This window comes from Somniosus microcephalus, chromosome 6 (genome assembly GCF_052327205.1).
Source record: "Somniosus microcephalus isolate GS21.2 chromosome 6, FLI_Smic_1.0, whole genome shotgun sequence".
In the NCBI taxonomy this organism is placed as follows: domain Eukaryota; kingdom Metazoa; phylum Chordata; class Chondrichthyes; order Squaliformes; family Somniosidae; genus Somniosus; species Somniosus microcephalus.
This window is the reverse complement of record NC_140992.1, coordinates 63,229,738-63,245,048: the sequence shown is the minus strand read 5'-3', so window position 1 is coordinate 63,245,048 and position 15,311 is coordinate 63,229,738. Positions and strand designations below refer to the sequence as shown.

The 15,311-nt window shown below is 45.2% G+C and overlaps 1 protein-coding gene across 2 annotated transcripts in view; it reads left to right on the top strand.

Moving 5' to 3' along the window:
• The window catches only part of naaladl2 (N-acetylated alpha-linked acidic dipeptidase like 2), a 1,153,361-nt gene that overhangs the window by 910,725 nt on the left and 227,325 nt on the right, over positions 1-15,311 (top strand). For both annotated transcript variants that reach the window (XM_085990293.1, XM_085990292.1), the window contains one exon: positions 9,458-9,604. In XM_085990293.1, coding sequence (XP_085846419.1) covers positions 9,458-9,604 — 147 coding nt within the window. The remainder of the gene's footprint in view (positions 1-9,457; positions 9,605-15,311) is intronic.

The window sequence follows — 15,311 nt, the reverse complement described above, 5'->3', positions numbered from 1 at the left end:
TTAATTAATGAAAGAAAAAATTGAAGGATCTGTATAGTCAAATAGAAGAGTTGATTAAAGGTATAAACATTTTGCAATCTCCAAACATAGATGGCTACACGATCAATTTTCTTCACAGTTTAGGTTAGATACTGGTCAAATATATATTCAACTTGACAAAAAGAGCTTGCTCACATTTTAGTTCTCATAAAAAAGAACAAAGACTTTGTGAATTATGGGAGTCACCATCTCATCCCTTCGCTTAATGCTGACTATAACATTTTAACAAGATATTAACAGCTAAGCTAGAAGCACTTCAAATGCGAGTTGCAAATCATGAGGTTAAATTTAATAAAGATAAATTATCTTCAGATACAGCATGAAAAATACCCCAGTATTCAGCCATGTACAAAGACGTGCACACTTGGCATTGTATGTGGAGTAGGCATTTCAGCAGGAAGAGTCATAGAGTCATAGAGTTTTACAGCACAGAAAGAGGCCCTTCGGCCCATCGTGTCTGCGCCGCCCATCCATCCCTGTCCAGTCTAATCCCATTTTCCAGCATTTGGTCCATAGCCTTGTATGCAATGGCATTTCAAGTGCTCATCCAAATGCTTCTTGAATGTTGTGAGGGTTCCTGCCTCTACCACCCTTTTAGGCATTGAGTTCCACATTCCAACCACCCTCTGGGTGAAAAAGTTCCTCCTCAAATCCCCTCTAAATCTCCTGCCCCTTACCCTGAATCTATGCCCCCTTGTTATTGACCCCCCTACTAAGGGGAAAAGTTCCTCTTTGTCTACCCTATCTATGCCCCTCATCATTTTGAACACCTCAATCAGGTCCCCCCTCAGCCTCCTTTGCTCCAAGGAAAACAACCCCAGCCTGTTTAGTCTTTCTTCATAGCTGAGGCGCTCCATCCCAGGTAACATCCTGGTGAATCTTCTCTGCACCCTCTCCAAAGCAATCACATCCTTCCTATAGTGAGGTGACCAGAACTGCACACAGTACTCCAGCTGTGGCCTCACCAGCGTTTTGTACAGCTCCATCATAACCTCCCTGCTCTTATATTCTATGCCTCGGCTAATGAAGGCAAGTATCCCATATGCCTTTTTAACCACCTTATCTACCTGTTCCGCTGCCTTCAGGGATCTATGTACATGTACACCAAGGTCCCTCTGACCCTCTGTACTTCCTAGGGTCCTACCACTCATTGTGTATTCCCTTGCCTTATTTGTCCGTCCAAAATGCATCACCTCGCACTTTTCAGGGTTAAATTCCATTTGCCACTTTTCCGCCCATCTGACCAACCCGTTTATATCGTCCTGTAGCCTGAGGCTTTCCTCCTCGCAATTTACCACCCCACCAATTTTCGTGTCATCTGCGAACTTACTGATCATACCTTTTACATTCTCATCCAAATCATTTATGTAGATCACAAACAACAAGGGACCCAGCACGGATCCCTGAGGTACCCCACTGGACACAGGCTTCCAGTCACAAAAGCAACCTTCGACCATCACCCTCTGCCTCCTGCCACTCAGCCAGTTTAGGATCCAACGCGCCAAGGCACCCTGGATCCCATGGGCTCTTACCTTCTTGACCAGTCTCCTATGCGGGACTTTGTCAAAAGCTTTACTGAAGTCCATGTAAACCACATCCACAGCATTTCCCTCATCCACCCCCCTAGTCACCCCCTCGAAAAATTCAATCAGATTTGTCAGACATGATTTACCCTTGACAAAGCCATGCTGACTATCCCCGATTAATCCTTGCCTCTCCAAGTGGAGACTAATTTTGTCCCTCAGAATTTTTTCCAATAATTTCCCTACCACAGATGTTAGGCTCACTGGCCTGTAATTCCCTGGTTTATCCCTGCTACCCTTCTTGTATAATGGTACTACATTAGCTGTTCTCCAGTCCTCTGGTACATCCCCTGTGGCCAGAGAGGTTCTGAAAATTTGTGTCAGAGCCCCTGCAATCTCCTCCTTTGCCTCCCACAGCAGCCTGGGATACATCTCGTCCGGGCCTGGGGATTTATCCACTTTTTGGCCTGCTAAAATCGCTAGCACCTCCTCCCTCTCGATGCTAATATGTTCAAGTATGTCACAGTCCCCTTGCCCGATTTCTATGTCCGCATCGTCTTTCTCCATAGTGAACACAGATGCAAAAAATTCATTTAAAACCCCGCCTACATCATCTGGCTCTACACACAGATTGCCACTTTGGTCCCTAATGGGCCCTACCCTTTCCCTGGTTATCCTCTTGCCCTTAATATACTTATAAAACATCTTAGGATTTTCCTTTATTTTGCTCGCCAGTGTTATTTCATGGCCCCTCCTCGCCCTCCTAATTTCTTTTTTAAGTATGCCCCTGCACTTTTTATACTCCTCTAGGGCTTCTTCCGTCTTTCGTCTTTTGTAACTGCCAAAAGCCCCCCTTTTATTTCTAATGCATTTTTGTATATCCCTTGTCATCCAAGGTTCCCTTTGCTTGTTGGTCCCACCCTTGACCTTTACAGGAACATGTTGGCGTTGTACTCTCTCTATTTCCCTTCTGAAAGTCTCCCACTGTTTTGATGCGGATTTTCCTATAAGTAGCTGCTCCCAGTCCACTTTGGCCAGATCCTGCCTTATCATATTAAAATCGGCCTTCCCCCAATTTAGAACCCTTATTTCCGGGCCGTCTTTGTCTTTTTCCATGACCACCTTAAATCTCACCGAATTATGGTCACTGTCGCCAAAATGCTCTCCTACTGATACTTCCACCACTTGCCCGGCTACATTCCCCAGAATTAGGTCCAGTACCGCCCCCTCTCTTGTAGGACTTTCTACATGTTGGCTCAAAAAGCTCTCCTGGATGCACTTTAAGAATTCTGCACCCTCTAAGCCTTTCACACTCTGACTATCCCAATTTATATTGGGGAAGTTGAAATCCCCCACTATTATTACCCTATTATTTTCACACTTCTCTGAGATTTGCCTACATATCTGTTCCTCTATCTCCCCCTGACTGTTTGGGGGCCTATAGTACACTCCCAGCAAAGTGCTTGCCCCCTTTTTGTTTTTAAGTTCTACCCATAAGGCCTCATTAGAGGAACCCGCTAATATATCAGTGGCAGAACTTTGTTCACAACTTTGTTTAAACATTGGATACTGCATCCAAATTGATAAAATGCACTTCAGGTGGTAAATTACCTTAACTCCAAATCTTTGAAGGGAAGCGAGATAAAGCTCCCCTCTGTTTTCTCTGTTATTTGAGTTCACGTTAGAACTCTTAATGATCGCCAATGGGACATGCCTAGTATCAAAGACCTTCAAGTCAGGGCACATGAATTAAATATCTATTCATAAAATGGAATTTAAAGAATATATATATAGTTCCCCTTCCTTCTTGGCATCCGCTTGCTATGCACCATCCAAAATTGAGAGGGTGGGCAGATTATTAATGCTGTTCATTAACTGGCCACCAGGAGAAACCAACTTTATAGTTGCAGTGGCTTTTTCACTAACATTGGCAAATGTATAAAAAGATATCGTAAGGAAGTGCATCGGGGATGATACCCTCCAGCTTTCTCTCTTTTCCCCACATGGCAAAGCCAGAATTGCAAAGAGTGAAAAGTGCTTGATAGGCACAGTGTTGGTGCTCCTACCTGCTGCACTCTCTGAGACCTTGTAATGTAGCTGTGTGAATTTTCAGCAGGTGCAGGGATGAGTATGTGGGTACTTCTAATGGAACTTACAACATTTAGGATGTCAGCAATGGGAAATAAAATATCTCATTAGTTCTGTATTAGTAGTGTGACAAGTCTCCAAATGTTTGGAAGTTGATATAATAAGATTTCTTTCTATGTGAATACATGAATAATTGTTCTAAAATCATGTCTGACATGGCTGTTTTAGTATGGATTTGAAAGGTGTCAGTGGCACAGAAATTGAACAACGGGACACATCCACTGGTAGTGGCTACATATAATTGGTAGGAACCAGATATTCAATTCTTTTTTAAGTTATTGTACGGGCCATCAACATTTCCTTAGTAAAACACGGGGCAATTTTTACTTCCCAACGCGCTGGGCGGGGTCCAGTAGCATGCAGGAATCCCGGAAGTCTGGGTTTCCCCGCATGCTGTGGCAATTTAACTCCACAGCGTGCGTCTTCTGTCGTGACAGGTTCCCCGTCCGGAAGTCAGTCTGATTGACAGGCTTGGATTCCAGTCGGGTGAGGAGGCCACAGGACCAGGTAGGTCCGATCCCCAACCCGAGCCGGGTCCACTCCCAAAGGGAGTCTGATTCCCAACACCAGGGGAGGCTGATGGTGGGGGAGCTTGGGGGGCTGGGAGGAAGCACTCCTGCTCCTCTTGGTCCACAAGGAGTGCTCTCTGAGGCTGTCCTCGCTTCGCTACAGCTGACCGGTTTCCCAAGGCTTGCGAAACCCGCCTGGCTGCTGAAAAATCTGCAAAGCAGGTTGAATCTGAGACTTCCAGCCTTATTAACATATTTACAATGCCAACCCGCCTCCTGGGAGCGGATTGGCTGCCCTCCCATTGACCCGCCTCTGTAAAACCAGGAAAACAGCAGGTTGGAGCCGGCTTCCCAACACGCTTCAATTTTTTTTTTGCCCATTTAACCCCCCACCCTCACCCACTCCTACCCATGTTAAAATTCCTACTTCCCTAACCCATATGGGGCCTGGCATAAGTTTGGAGGTACATCTCATCTCAGAAGGACACAAATGGGACTCTCTGACTAAGATGTGGCCTTGACCCTAAAGAAGCGGAGAATTTTTTTTTTAAACTTCATATTGGCGCCTTAGTTACAGGGTTGAAGGGGGCACAGAAGAGGTTTCTCCAAGCAAGGGATGGGGTGCTCCAGACATCCACCCCTGCCCCCCCCTCCCCCCGCGCCTCGGAAAGCATCGAGTCCCCAGCAACTACAGCATGGGATTCACTTAGAAGATAAGGTTAGTCTGCATGCAGGTAGCAGGCCATCTGAACCCCAGGCAGCTCACTGCTCCGTACGCCATCAATCCCTATTGCTAATCCCTCAGCTAGGAGAACACTTAAACAGAGGGCACACGAGGAAGCAGTAAGTTGAAGTTCACGAATCATTTGAGCACTTTAAAGCACTGCAGACAAACACATTGATCTCTTCTACCACATGCATTGTGATTTTGTTTGTGCTTAAATATCACAGCTACTCATTCACTAAATAAAATTATGCCACCCTGAATATTTGTCATTCTTTCAATATACTGAAAAGAAGCTGACAAAAAAAATCTTTTATTAAAAGTATACCAAATTTGACCCAAGGCAAACACAAGGTAAAGCAACTAGCAGCTCCTTAACTATAAATAGGCCAACAGTCTTTTATGGTCCTCAACTGTAGAGTGCACAAGAAGCTCTTTGTAATGAACCTCTTAATAGATTTCCCCAGCTGCAGTGATTTGTGTACTGCCAGTGGCTGCTGATGAAAACTCTGTTTCACTGTTTCCCTTCTGGCAGTGCGGTCGAGAAATGTTGCCATCTTACCACTACAAGCTCACAGTTCTGAATGGCCCAGAAATTTGGGTCGGGGGCTTCCCGCGGGTGCAAGCCCCCAACCTGCACTTACCTTGCGCGCGGGCCGTTGAGCTGTGGGCTCCCGTGGAATTCCGATCCTGGGCCTGCTCCAACTGCCGGCGCGCAGTGCTTGCGTATCCCAGGGGCGCAGTTAGTTCGATGCGTCCCCTGGGATCACGTGGGCCATGGGGAGCCATTCGGAGCAGGGAATGCATCATTCATAAGATGACAGGAAGGGCTGTCAAACTTATAAATACTATAAGACCCAAAACATCACTAAATCTTCAAATAATTTTTTTTTTTAATCACATTTTTTTAATAAACTATAAATTACATGAAATAACTATTTTAAACAATAATTTCAATTTTTGAAAAAAATAATTTTATTTTCTAACGGGGCTAAAAATAAACTTACCTTTCTTTAAGATATTTAAAAATAATAAACCTGTGGAAAAAATGTTTTAATTTTAATTAATTCACCACTTACCTTGTAAAAAGCAGGCCTTGCGCCTGCTTTTTATATGTGTAACTTCTGGAGACTTACCCTCCTGGGAAAACCTGCAAAAAAAATGTAAGTTCGATGCGCACGCGCAGCCTCTCCTGCGCACGCGTTCGAGCTCTGAACCCCTTCTTTCAGGGGAACGGAAGTGCCGGTTTCCCGCGCATGCGCAGTGCATGCAGGAAACCGGCACTTCCATTGGGCTTACGGGTGAGTACCCCGTGCGTACTCACCCGTGCAGGCCCAAATTTCTGGGCCAATATGTTTTTGTAACTAAACTTTTTTTTAGAGCGAGCTGAGCTATGCCGATTGGCTTTTAATAAGGTTATCTTTAATAAGCAAATTTTTGCTAAAACATTGCAGCATGAGAGCAAAGCTTATCAAGGGCCATGTTTGATGAGTGGTATGTGGACTATCTGTGCATCCACATTTAAGGATGAAGCTCCTTCCATTGTGCCACTCTGGGATTCCTACCTCCTGTTTTGGCTAGTCCAATTTTTGAATACAGTTGTTGGGGGATTCTACAAAATTAAGATGCCACTACAAAGTGTAGCAACATTCAAGATTGGAATAGTAACATTGGAGCAGTGCTGATGTGAGCATCCAAGACCAGCACTTGGAGTGGGGAAGAGAAAGAGGAAAGCTTGAAAATGGCGCTTAAGGGAAAGGAGAGAGAGGAAAGTCCAAGAGCTGCGCTTGTCAGGGAGGGTAAAGAGGGAAGCTTGACAGTAGCACTGGTGGGGGACACTGAGAAGGCTGAGAAGTGCACAGTCCCACAGAAGAGGGAGGAGAGAGGAAAGTATAAGCACAACTTTTGACGGAAGAGAAAAGTGATGTAAGTATAAAAATGCCACTGGGGAAGAGAGAGTGGTATTGGTGGGCGAGACAGGGAAGTACGAGTGGCTTTTGTGGAGGAGAGGAAGAGGGGGGACCCTAAGAGCAACATTTTTGGAAAAGGGAGGAAAGCCTAAGTGGCACTTGGTGGTAGGCATTAAAGGAAAGCCTAAGAGTAGAGCTGGGTTGAATGCACAGAGATCAGAGCCCAAGAATGGCACAGGGATAGCAGGTGGAGACCAACAGTTGCCCTGGGGATTGGAAAGAAGGAAGCCAGAGAGTGCCGCTGGGTGGGAGAGTGGGAACAGAGAGTAGCATTGATGGGGTTGGGGAGGGAAGAGTGTCTCTGTGAACTGAGAGCTGTTGGAGTGTCTCTGTTAACTAAGAATGGGAGATTTATTTTACTTGTTTTTGGAATGTGGACAACAGTGACAAGGAGGCATTTATTACCTATCCCTAGTTGCCCTGAGAAGGTGGTGTTGGTCTTCTCCTTGATTGCTACTGTGCTTGTGCTGATGGTGCTTGCACAATGGTGGTAAGTAGGGAGTTCCAGGATATTGACCCAGCAATGAAGATGGAATGACGAGAAATGTCCATGTTAGGATTGTGTTTGACTTGGAGGTGATGATGTTTCTATGAAATTTCTGCTCTTGACCTTCTCTGTGGTAGAGATTGCAGGGAGGTCCTGTCAAAGTCACCTTGGTGAGTTGCTACATTGAATCCTCCGACAGTCATTGTGACGAAGACAGTAGATGTTGGGTCCAGTAGCAGGGCACAAATTAAGCAGACTGCTCTGTTCAGATGGTGTTGAGCTTCTTGTGTTGTTGCAGTTGCATCTATCCAGGCAAGTGATGAGCATTCCGTGACAGTCCTGACTTGCGTTTTGGTACTTCTGCACTGCTCTTGTAGCCACAGTGTTGATATGACTGGTCCAGTTAAGCTTCTGATCAGTGGTGACCTCCAAGATGCTGATGGTGGGGTATTTTGCCATTGTGCCATTGAAGGTCAGGGGGAGATTGCTGGATTTTCTCCTGTTTCAAATGATCAATGCCTGGCACTTAGATGGCATGAATGTTACCTACCATTTGTCACCCTAATTCTGGATGTTGTAGACTCACATGGGCTGATTAATTATCTGAGGAATTGTTAATGGAATCATCAGCAAATAGCCCCACTCCTGATTTTATGACATTAATGAAACAGCTGAAGATGGTTGGACCAAGAACGCTTCCCTTGAGATACTCTTGCCACAATGTCCTGGAGCTGCAATTATTGACCTTTGACAACTGCAACTATCTTCCTTTGTGTCAGGTATCACTCTAGCCACTGGTGGGTTTTCCCTTTGACTCCATTAAGCTCAGGTATGCGAAGGCTCCTTGGTATCATGTTCAGTTGAATGCTGCCTTGATGTCGAGGGCAGTTAATTTTCACCTCTCTTCTGGCATTTAACTGGGGGAAAGTGTGTCTTTGTAACCTGCGGCTGTTGGGTGGAGAGAGTGCCTTTGTGAACTGGAGGGTGTTGGAGAGAACAGCATCTCTGGTGAACTTGGGGGTGTTGGAGGATACAGCATCATGAGTGGGGACAGCATTTGGAAGGTGTATGCAAAATATTAAATTTGCTGAATATAGCCCTAACCATGTTCAGTAAGACTGGGTTTTAATGTCTTTCTGTTATTAGTATTTTTTCCTTAACAGAAATGAAAATTAACGGAAGCTTTTTTTCCTCAGGCTTTCGTGGAGTTTTTTCCCTCCAATACTACTGAAGCAGTGTTGGGTATACCTACAGCTTAAGCCTATGCCCCATGCACTTTCAGTGCAATTACATCTTTTCATACATTATAGGCTTAACTTTTGGTGCTGTGTCAGATTTTTTGAAGCTGTTGGCCAGCTTTTGCCAAATTTTTATGTTTGCATTATGAAAGCCATAAAAATGGAAGAAAGGTCTGAACCAGTTTCTCATGGTTTTGTTCACCAGTTAACGCACGTACACTTCTCAGTTAAACTGAGACCGAGAAGACAATATAACTGCTTAGTTGTCACAGAATTCTAAATTGTACTAAATACTTGAAACATTAAATAAAAGGAACTCTGGTCTTTATACACTTCCATGTATACCTGTTTAGTAGGCAGCTCAGAAGTGTGAGCATTTTTATTAAAAAAGGCCTTCTGCGGTAAAAGGACTTCTGAGAAATTAAACGATGGCTACTTTGTGCCTTGTCTTTCATGTCATTTAAAAAAAAAAAGAGGATTTTTGCTGTGGAATGATCGATTGTTCTTATTTCCTGTTGCCATGGCAAAACCTCAGCCTTCAAGATCCATCAGCAAAGACAGCAGTTTCCTTCATCTTTCTAGCCTCATGTGAGTATAGGTATACACATGAAGCGGCCATCCACTTCTTAGAAGAACATGCTTAGTGTCCTTGAAAGATCTGTCATCCAGGAATTTAGAAGAGTTCGTTATCTGTGAATTATTCATATAAAATTTGCCATTACTCACACTGATTTAGTTCAATTTCTGCTTATGTTTACAGTTTGCCAGAATGTAGCATTCAAATCCAACACATTTTGCTTCTGCTTACTTGTTTTGCAGAGGTTTTCTTTAAACTGTACAAGGCAAGAAAAGTGTTCAGGAAGAAAGGTCAACTCAATGCAGGTGGAAGGAAACAGTGATTTCTTCATAAATCATCTTGGAGTGCCAACTGTTCAATTTGCATATCAGGAGACAGAAACATCAATGGTAATTATTCTTTTTGTGGTTTGACTTGATCATACTTGGTTTGCCGAATCCCACAGGAAGCCAGTTTATGTCATTTCACAATTTTGCTAAATATACTACAGGAAATCAATTTATTGTACAAATGGTCCAATAGGGGAAAAAAACAATAGCATAATTTATTACCTTAATCCATAATGAATATAACCATTTAGTGGGGAACCAGCTGCAGTGAAATGGTGAGCTGATTTCTCCTGTTTTACATTGCTTAATGCTTTGTTTTAGTAATTACATTGGGATAGCTGTAAATTGAAGGAGATTTGTTTGTTGGAACATACACTATGCAGAAATAACAACAGAAGATGCTGGAAAAACTCAGCAGGCCAGGCAACATCCATGGAGAGAGAAATAGAGTCCACGTTTCAGGTCGAAACCCTTCTTCAGAACTGAGAAAAAAAGACAGGAAATGAAACAGATTAAAAGGCAGTTTGGGGGCTGGGAAATGGGGGAGGGGATGAAAGAAGAGACATTAAGAGATATTCAAGGTGAGACGAGATGGTAATAGGACAGGTAAAGAAACAAACAATGGCTCTAGATGAAGCGTGAATTGCGCTGGCAGAGTGAAAGACAGCTGCCATGTGGGAGAGAGAAAAAAAAGGAAAAGGCACAAACCAAAAGTGTGGATAAAAAATATGAAAATATAAGAGGGGCCGAGGTTAAGATCTGAAATTGCTGAACTCGATATTGAGTCCGGAAGGCTGTAAAGTGCCTAATCGGAAGATGAGGTGCTGTTCCTTGAGCTTACGCTGAGCTCCCGTGGAACAATGCAAGAGGCCGCAGACGGTGAGGTCTGAGTGGGAATGGAACGGTGAATTGAAATGACAGGCGACCGGAAGCTCGGGGTCACCCTTACGGACTGAACGGAGGTGTTCCGCAAAGCGGTCACCCAATTGGGGAGACCAAACGCAGATTGGGTGACCGCTTTGCGGAACACCTCTGTTCAGTCTGTAAGGGTGACCCCGAGCTTCCGGTCGCCTGTCATTTCAATTCACCGTTCCATTCCCACTCAGACCTCACCGTCTGCGGCCTCTTGCATTGTTCCACGGAAGCTCAGCGTAAGCTCAACGAACAGCACCTCATCTTCCGATTAGGCACTTTACAGCCTTCCGGACTGAATATCGAGTTCAGCAATTTCAGATCTTAACCTCGGCCCCTCTTATATTTTCATATTTTTTATCCACACTTTTGGTTTGTGCCTTTTCCTTTTTTCTCTCTCCCACATGGCAGCTGTCTTTCACTCTGCCAGCGCATTTCACACTTCATCTAGAGCCATTGTTTGTTTCTTTACCTGTCCTATTACCATCTCGTCTCACCTTGAATATCTCTTAATGTCTCTTCTTTCATCCCCTCCCCCATTTCCCAGCCCCCAAACTGCCTTTTAATCTGTTTCATTTCCTGTCTTTTTTTCTCAGTTCTGAAGAAGGGTTTCGACCTGAAACGTGGACTCTATTCCTCTCTCCACGGATGTTGCCTGGCCTGCTGAGTTTTTCCAGCGTCTTCTGTTGTTATTTCAGATTTCCAGCATCCGCAGTATTTTGCTATCGTATACACGATACAGAGTTTGAATGGAGCTCATTAACAGACATGTTGCAGCCTGATGTTGCATTGACCCGGTTGGGTGTGGTTTGCTTTTTAATCTGGAAAAAGTTTAGTTTGCGATCAGTAATCCTTCCTTATATTCTATGAATGGCTTTGTATCATCCCAGAGGAAGTTTGCAACCTGCTGAATTACCCACTCTCAGATTCAATGTAAATCATTGCATTGCATTTAACTGCTGAACTTGTTGTGCTCCCTTGTGTATTGTGGACAAAAACCTTCCAGAAAACGATTAGCAGAAAGCTTGTGGAACTCACCCTGCATTGCTTCTCCCCACCCCAGCCCCAACACCCAAATATAGGAATGGATTTAGTATACTCTTATTGTACTATTGTTATTGGTGTCATGAAGGTAGTATTTTTGAAGTGGTGCGGCAGGCAGTGTCGGCCTATACTGTCTGCTCACAGCTCTTGGGAAAGGGGGCTACAAATCTGGAGCTCATAAGTCCTGCTCGTATACACTTAAGCACACACTGACTGACATACCACCCATTCCTGTAAAACAAAAATATACAATATGGGCTTTTTGTATAAACTTTAGGGCTGAAATGTTTCTTGCACAGTATCCCAAAAGGTCAATAGCGAATTGGCAGCCTGCTTTGCACTCCGCCCGATTTTCTTTTCCAAAAGTCAATGGAAAAGAACATCAGGCGGAGTGTAAGAGGGGCTGCCAATTTGCTGACTCCTGCATTTGCGCTACTGGCCAAGACAAATTTCAGCCCCATTGTATTTTAAAATCATGTAAATCCTGTGGCTGCATCAAGCTTCTTTTGAAAAAGTAAAATTCTGAAGAAATATTCTGTATTATTCCTCTCCCAACCATGTGTTCGTTGACAGCAAATAGTCTGTGACATTCAGTCTACAATAATTTATAAACAAAATTCACACGCCTACACACATGCCCAGTTCAACACCACTGTTAATTAATGTGGATGCGCTGTCACAGTGCATTGTGGACAATTTACTGGCACTGTCAGGTCACATCCAGTTGTATTGCAGTTGATATGTGTCACAAACACCATCCTTTCCCGGTGGTTTCACTACTAGCATCATAATTTGTATTGCTGTGAAGTCAACAGGGATATACTGAATGCAGTGACGCACCAAGATCAAGTGTGCAGTGCAACTGTTTCATTCAACAGAGAGTCAGTTCTTAAATCAATTTTGGTATCTCAGGGAAGCCCGTATTATTCCAGACTTAATTAAACCTGAATAAAATATTAACTGTTCCAAATCTATCCTCCTCTTCAATAAAAGAGGAGAGCAGTATGTTAGAATGCCCTCCACTATTTTAATAAGTTCAGATTTATTTACTGCGCATTAACTTTGTCACAATCAGACCATATTTAATGTCAGTATATTGACAACAACAACTTGCATTTATATAGCGCCTTTAAAGTAGTAAAATCGGGTATGCACAAGAGGCCTGAATTGGAGGAGCGCCGAGATCTCAGAGGGTTGTAGGGCTGGAGGAGATAACAGAGATAGGGAGGGCCGAGGCCATGGTGGGATTTGAACACAAGGATGAGAATTTTTAAATCGAGGCATTGCCAGACTAGGAGCCAATGTAAGTCAGCAAGCACGGGAGTGATGGGTGAACGGGACTTGGTGCGACTTAGGATGCGGGCAGCAGAGTTTTGGATGAGCTCAAGTTCATGATGGGTGCAATATGGGAGGCTGGCCAGGAGAGCATTGGAATAGTTGAGTCTAGAGGTAACAAAGGCATGCATGAGGGTTTCAGCAGCAGATGAGCTGAGGTAGGAGTGGAGACAGGCCATGTTCGGAGATGGAAATAGGCGGTCTTGGTGATGGAGAGGAAATGGGGTCAGCAGCTCATTTGCTTATCACAGGATGTTGGAGTTTCTGGTATCAACTCCAAGGATATTCTTTTTTCATTTGTGTTGAAACCAGCTCACATTGACCCTCAGGTGTAGAGACCTGAGATTCAGATCTTACCAGGCCAGCGTTTAGAAGGAGGATGCTAACTGAGCTCTAATGCTTTCTCCAGTCATTAGAAGGTGTTCCCAGTACACTGCAAGGTCTGATGGCAACTGCAGAGAAGCTCACTCTTTGCAGGGGCAGTCATGAATGACCATTTATCAGGACTACAATCTAGCATGGAGCTTGTGGGAACTCTAGGACAACCTGCAGCAAAGTCCTTAGTGACATTGGTCAGCCTGGTTGGAGTATTACTCACAAATTCACAAACTGCTACTATCGAGGCTTTAGGTTTCAATCTCCAACAGACTATCTTGTCTATTTTCAACATACTGGAGGTTTGAATGAAGAAAGTTATTACACAGTGCTTCACTGTCCTTATTGCTGAACATGCTGAGAAAGGAGAGGCATGCTAGGATTCAGCGCTTAATATCCTGCTGGCTCTCTGAGTGGTGCCCCAAACCAGTCCTCTTCAAATGACAGTAGATGTACCAAAATGTGAGCAGCCCAGACAGCCACCACAGCAGTGGACAAGGTGGAGCTAGCTGTTGGGCTATCATGTGACCAAGCATAAGGAGACAGAAGGCCACCTCAATTGGACACCCAATTTCCAACCACCTTATATATGTCCCTAGAGGAGCAGGAGGACAGATTCTAGAGCAAGCACAACAGACGTTGTCACCAAGAAGAAGAAGATGCGCCAAGCCAATCAACAGTAGAGAAATACAGAAATCATTTCATATTAACTGTGATGCGCCATCAATAACTCAAGGACAAGAAGTTAAAGGATTCAACTGAAGGCTTTTAATCGCTAAGAACATTGCACGTCATTCCACATCGGATTCATCTGGCAGAATGACTCATACAGCTCTTGAGACCTTTATATGACAAAAGACAGGGGCGGAGCCAATACACACAATAGGGGAAAAGGGGGCGGTACACACAATACAATGCAGGTAAAACACAGGGGCTGATGAAGACATATATTTCATCACATTCACCCCTTCTACAGATTTAGTCTGTCCGGGGGTGTGATAGTCCTTCCTGAACGTCGCAACAGTACCTCGGGTTCCGACCGGGACTCCGTGGTGCCCTCCTGGGCATACCCATGTGCTGGGGGTGTTGCAGGTACTTCTGGGGGTGGTGAGGATACCTCTGGGGATGGTGGAGGTTCTTCTGGGGGTGGTGAGGATGGGTCGTCGTCGCTTCCTGCCGAGGCGAGGTCCTTTATGGACACGGTGTCCTCACGCCTGTCGGCGTGCTTGACGTACGCGTACTGTGGGTTTGCGTGGAGTAGGTGTACTGCCTCCACGAGGGGATCCGATTTGTGGCCCCTCACATGCTTCCGTAATAGGACTGTCCCTGGGGTGGAGAGCCACGAAGGTAGGGACACTCCCGAAGTTGATTTGCGGGGAAAAACAAACATCTTCTCGTGAGGAGTGAGCAGTACACAGTAGCGACCTTATCGAGTGGAGTACGTCTGGGAGGACCTCTTGCCAGCGGGAGGTAGGGAGGCCTTTAGACCTTAGTGCTAAGGTGACCGCCTTCCACACCGTCGCGTTCTCCCTCTCCACTTGCCCATTACCCCGGGGGTTATAACTACTGGTCCGACCCGTGGTTATCCCCTTCGACAGCAGGTATTGGCGCAGTTCATCGCTCATGAACGACGCCCCCCTGTCAGTGTGGATGTAGTTCGGCATGCCGAACGTGCAAAACAGGCTGCCGAGGCACTTGATGACCGTGGCACTGGTCATGTCTGGGCAGGGGTAGGCGAATGGGAAGCGGGAGTACTCGTCCACAATGTTGAGAAAGTACACATTGCGGTCGGTGGAGGGGAGTGGTCCCTTGAAATCTAAGCTCAGGCGCTCGAATGGCCGTGTAGCTTTGATCAGGTGGGCTCGGTCGGGCCTGTAAAAACGGGGCTTGCATTCCGCACAGGTGCGGCAGTCCCTGGTCATAGACCGGACCTCCTCGATGGAATAGGGCAGGTTACGGGATTTTATAAAGTGAAATAGCCGGGTGACCCCCGGGTGGCAGAGGCCATTGTGGAGGCCCTGTAGCCTGTCCCCCTGGATGCTGGCACACATCCCTCGTGATAGGGCGTCGGGGGATTCGTTGAGGGCCCCCGGCCTATATA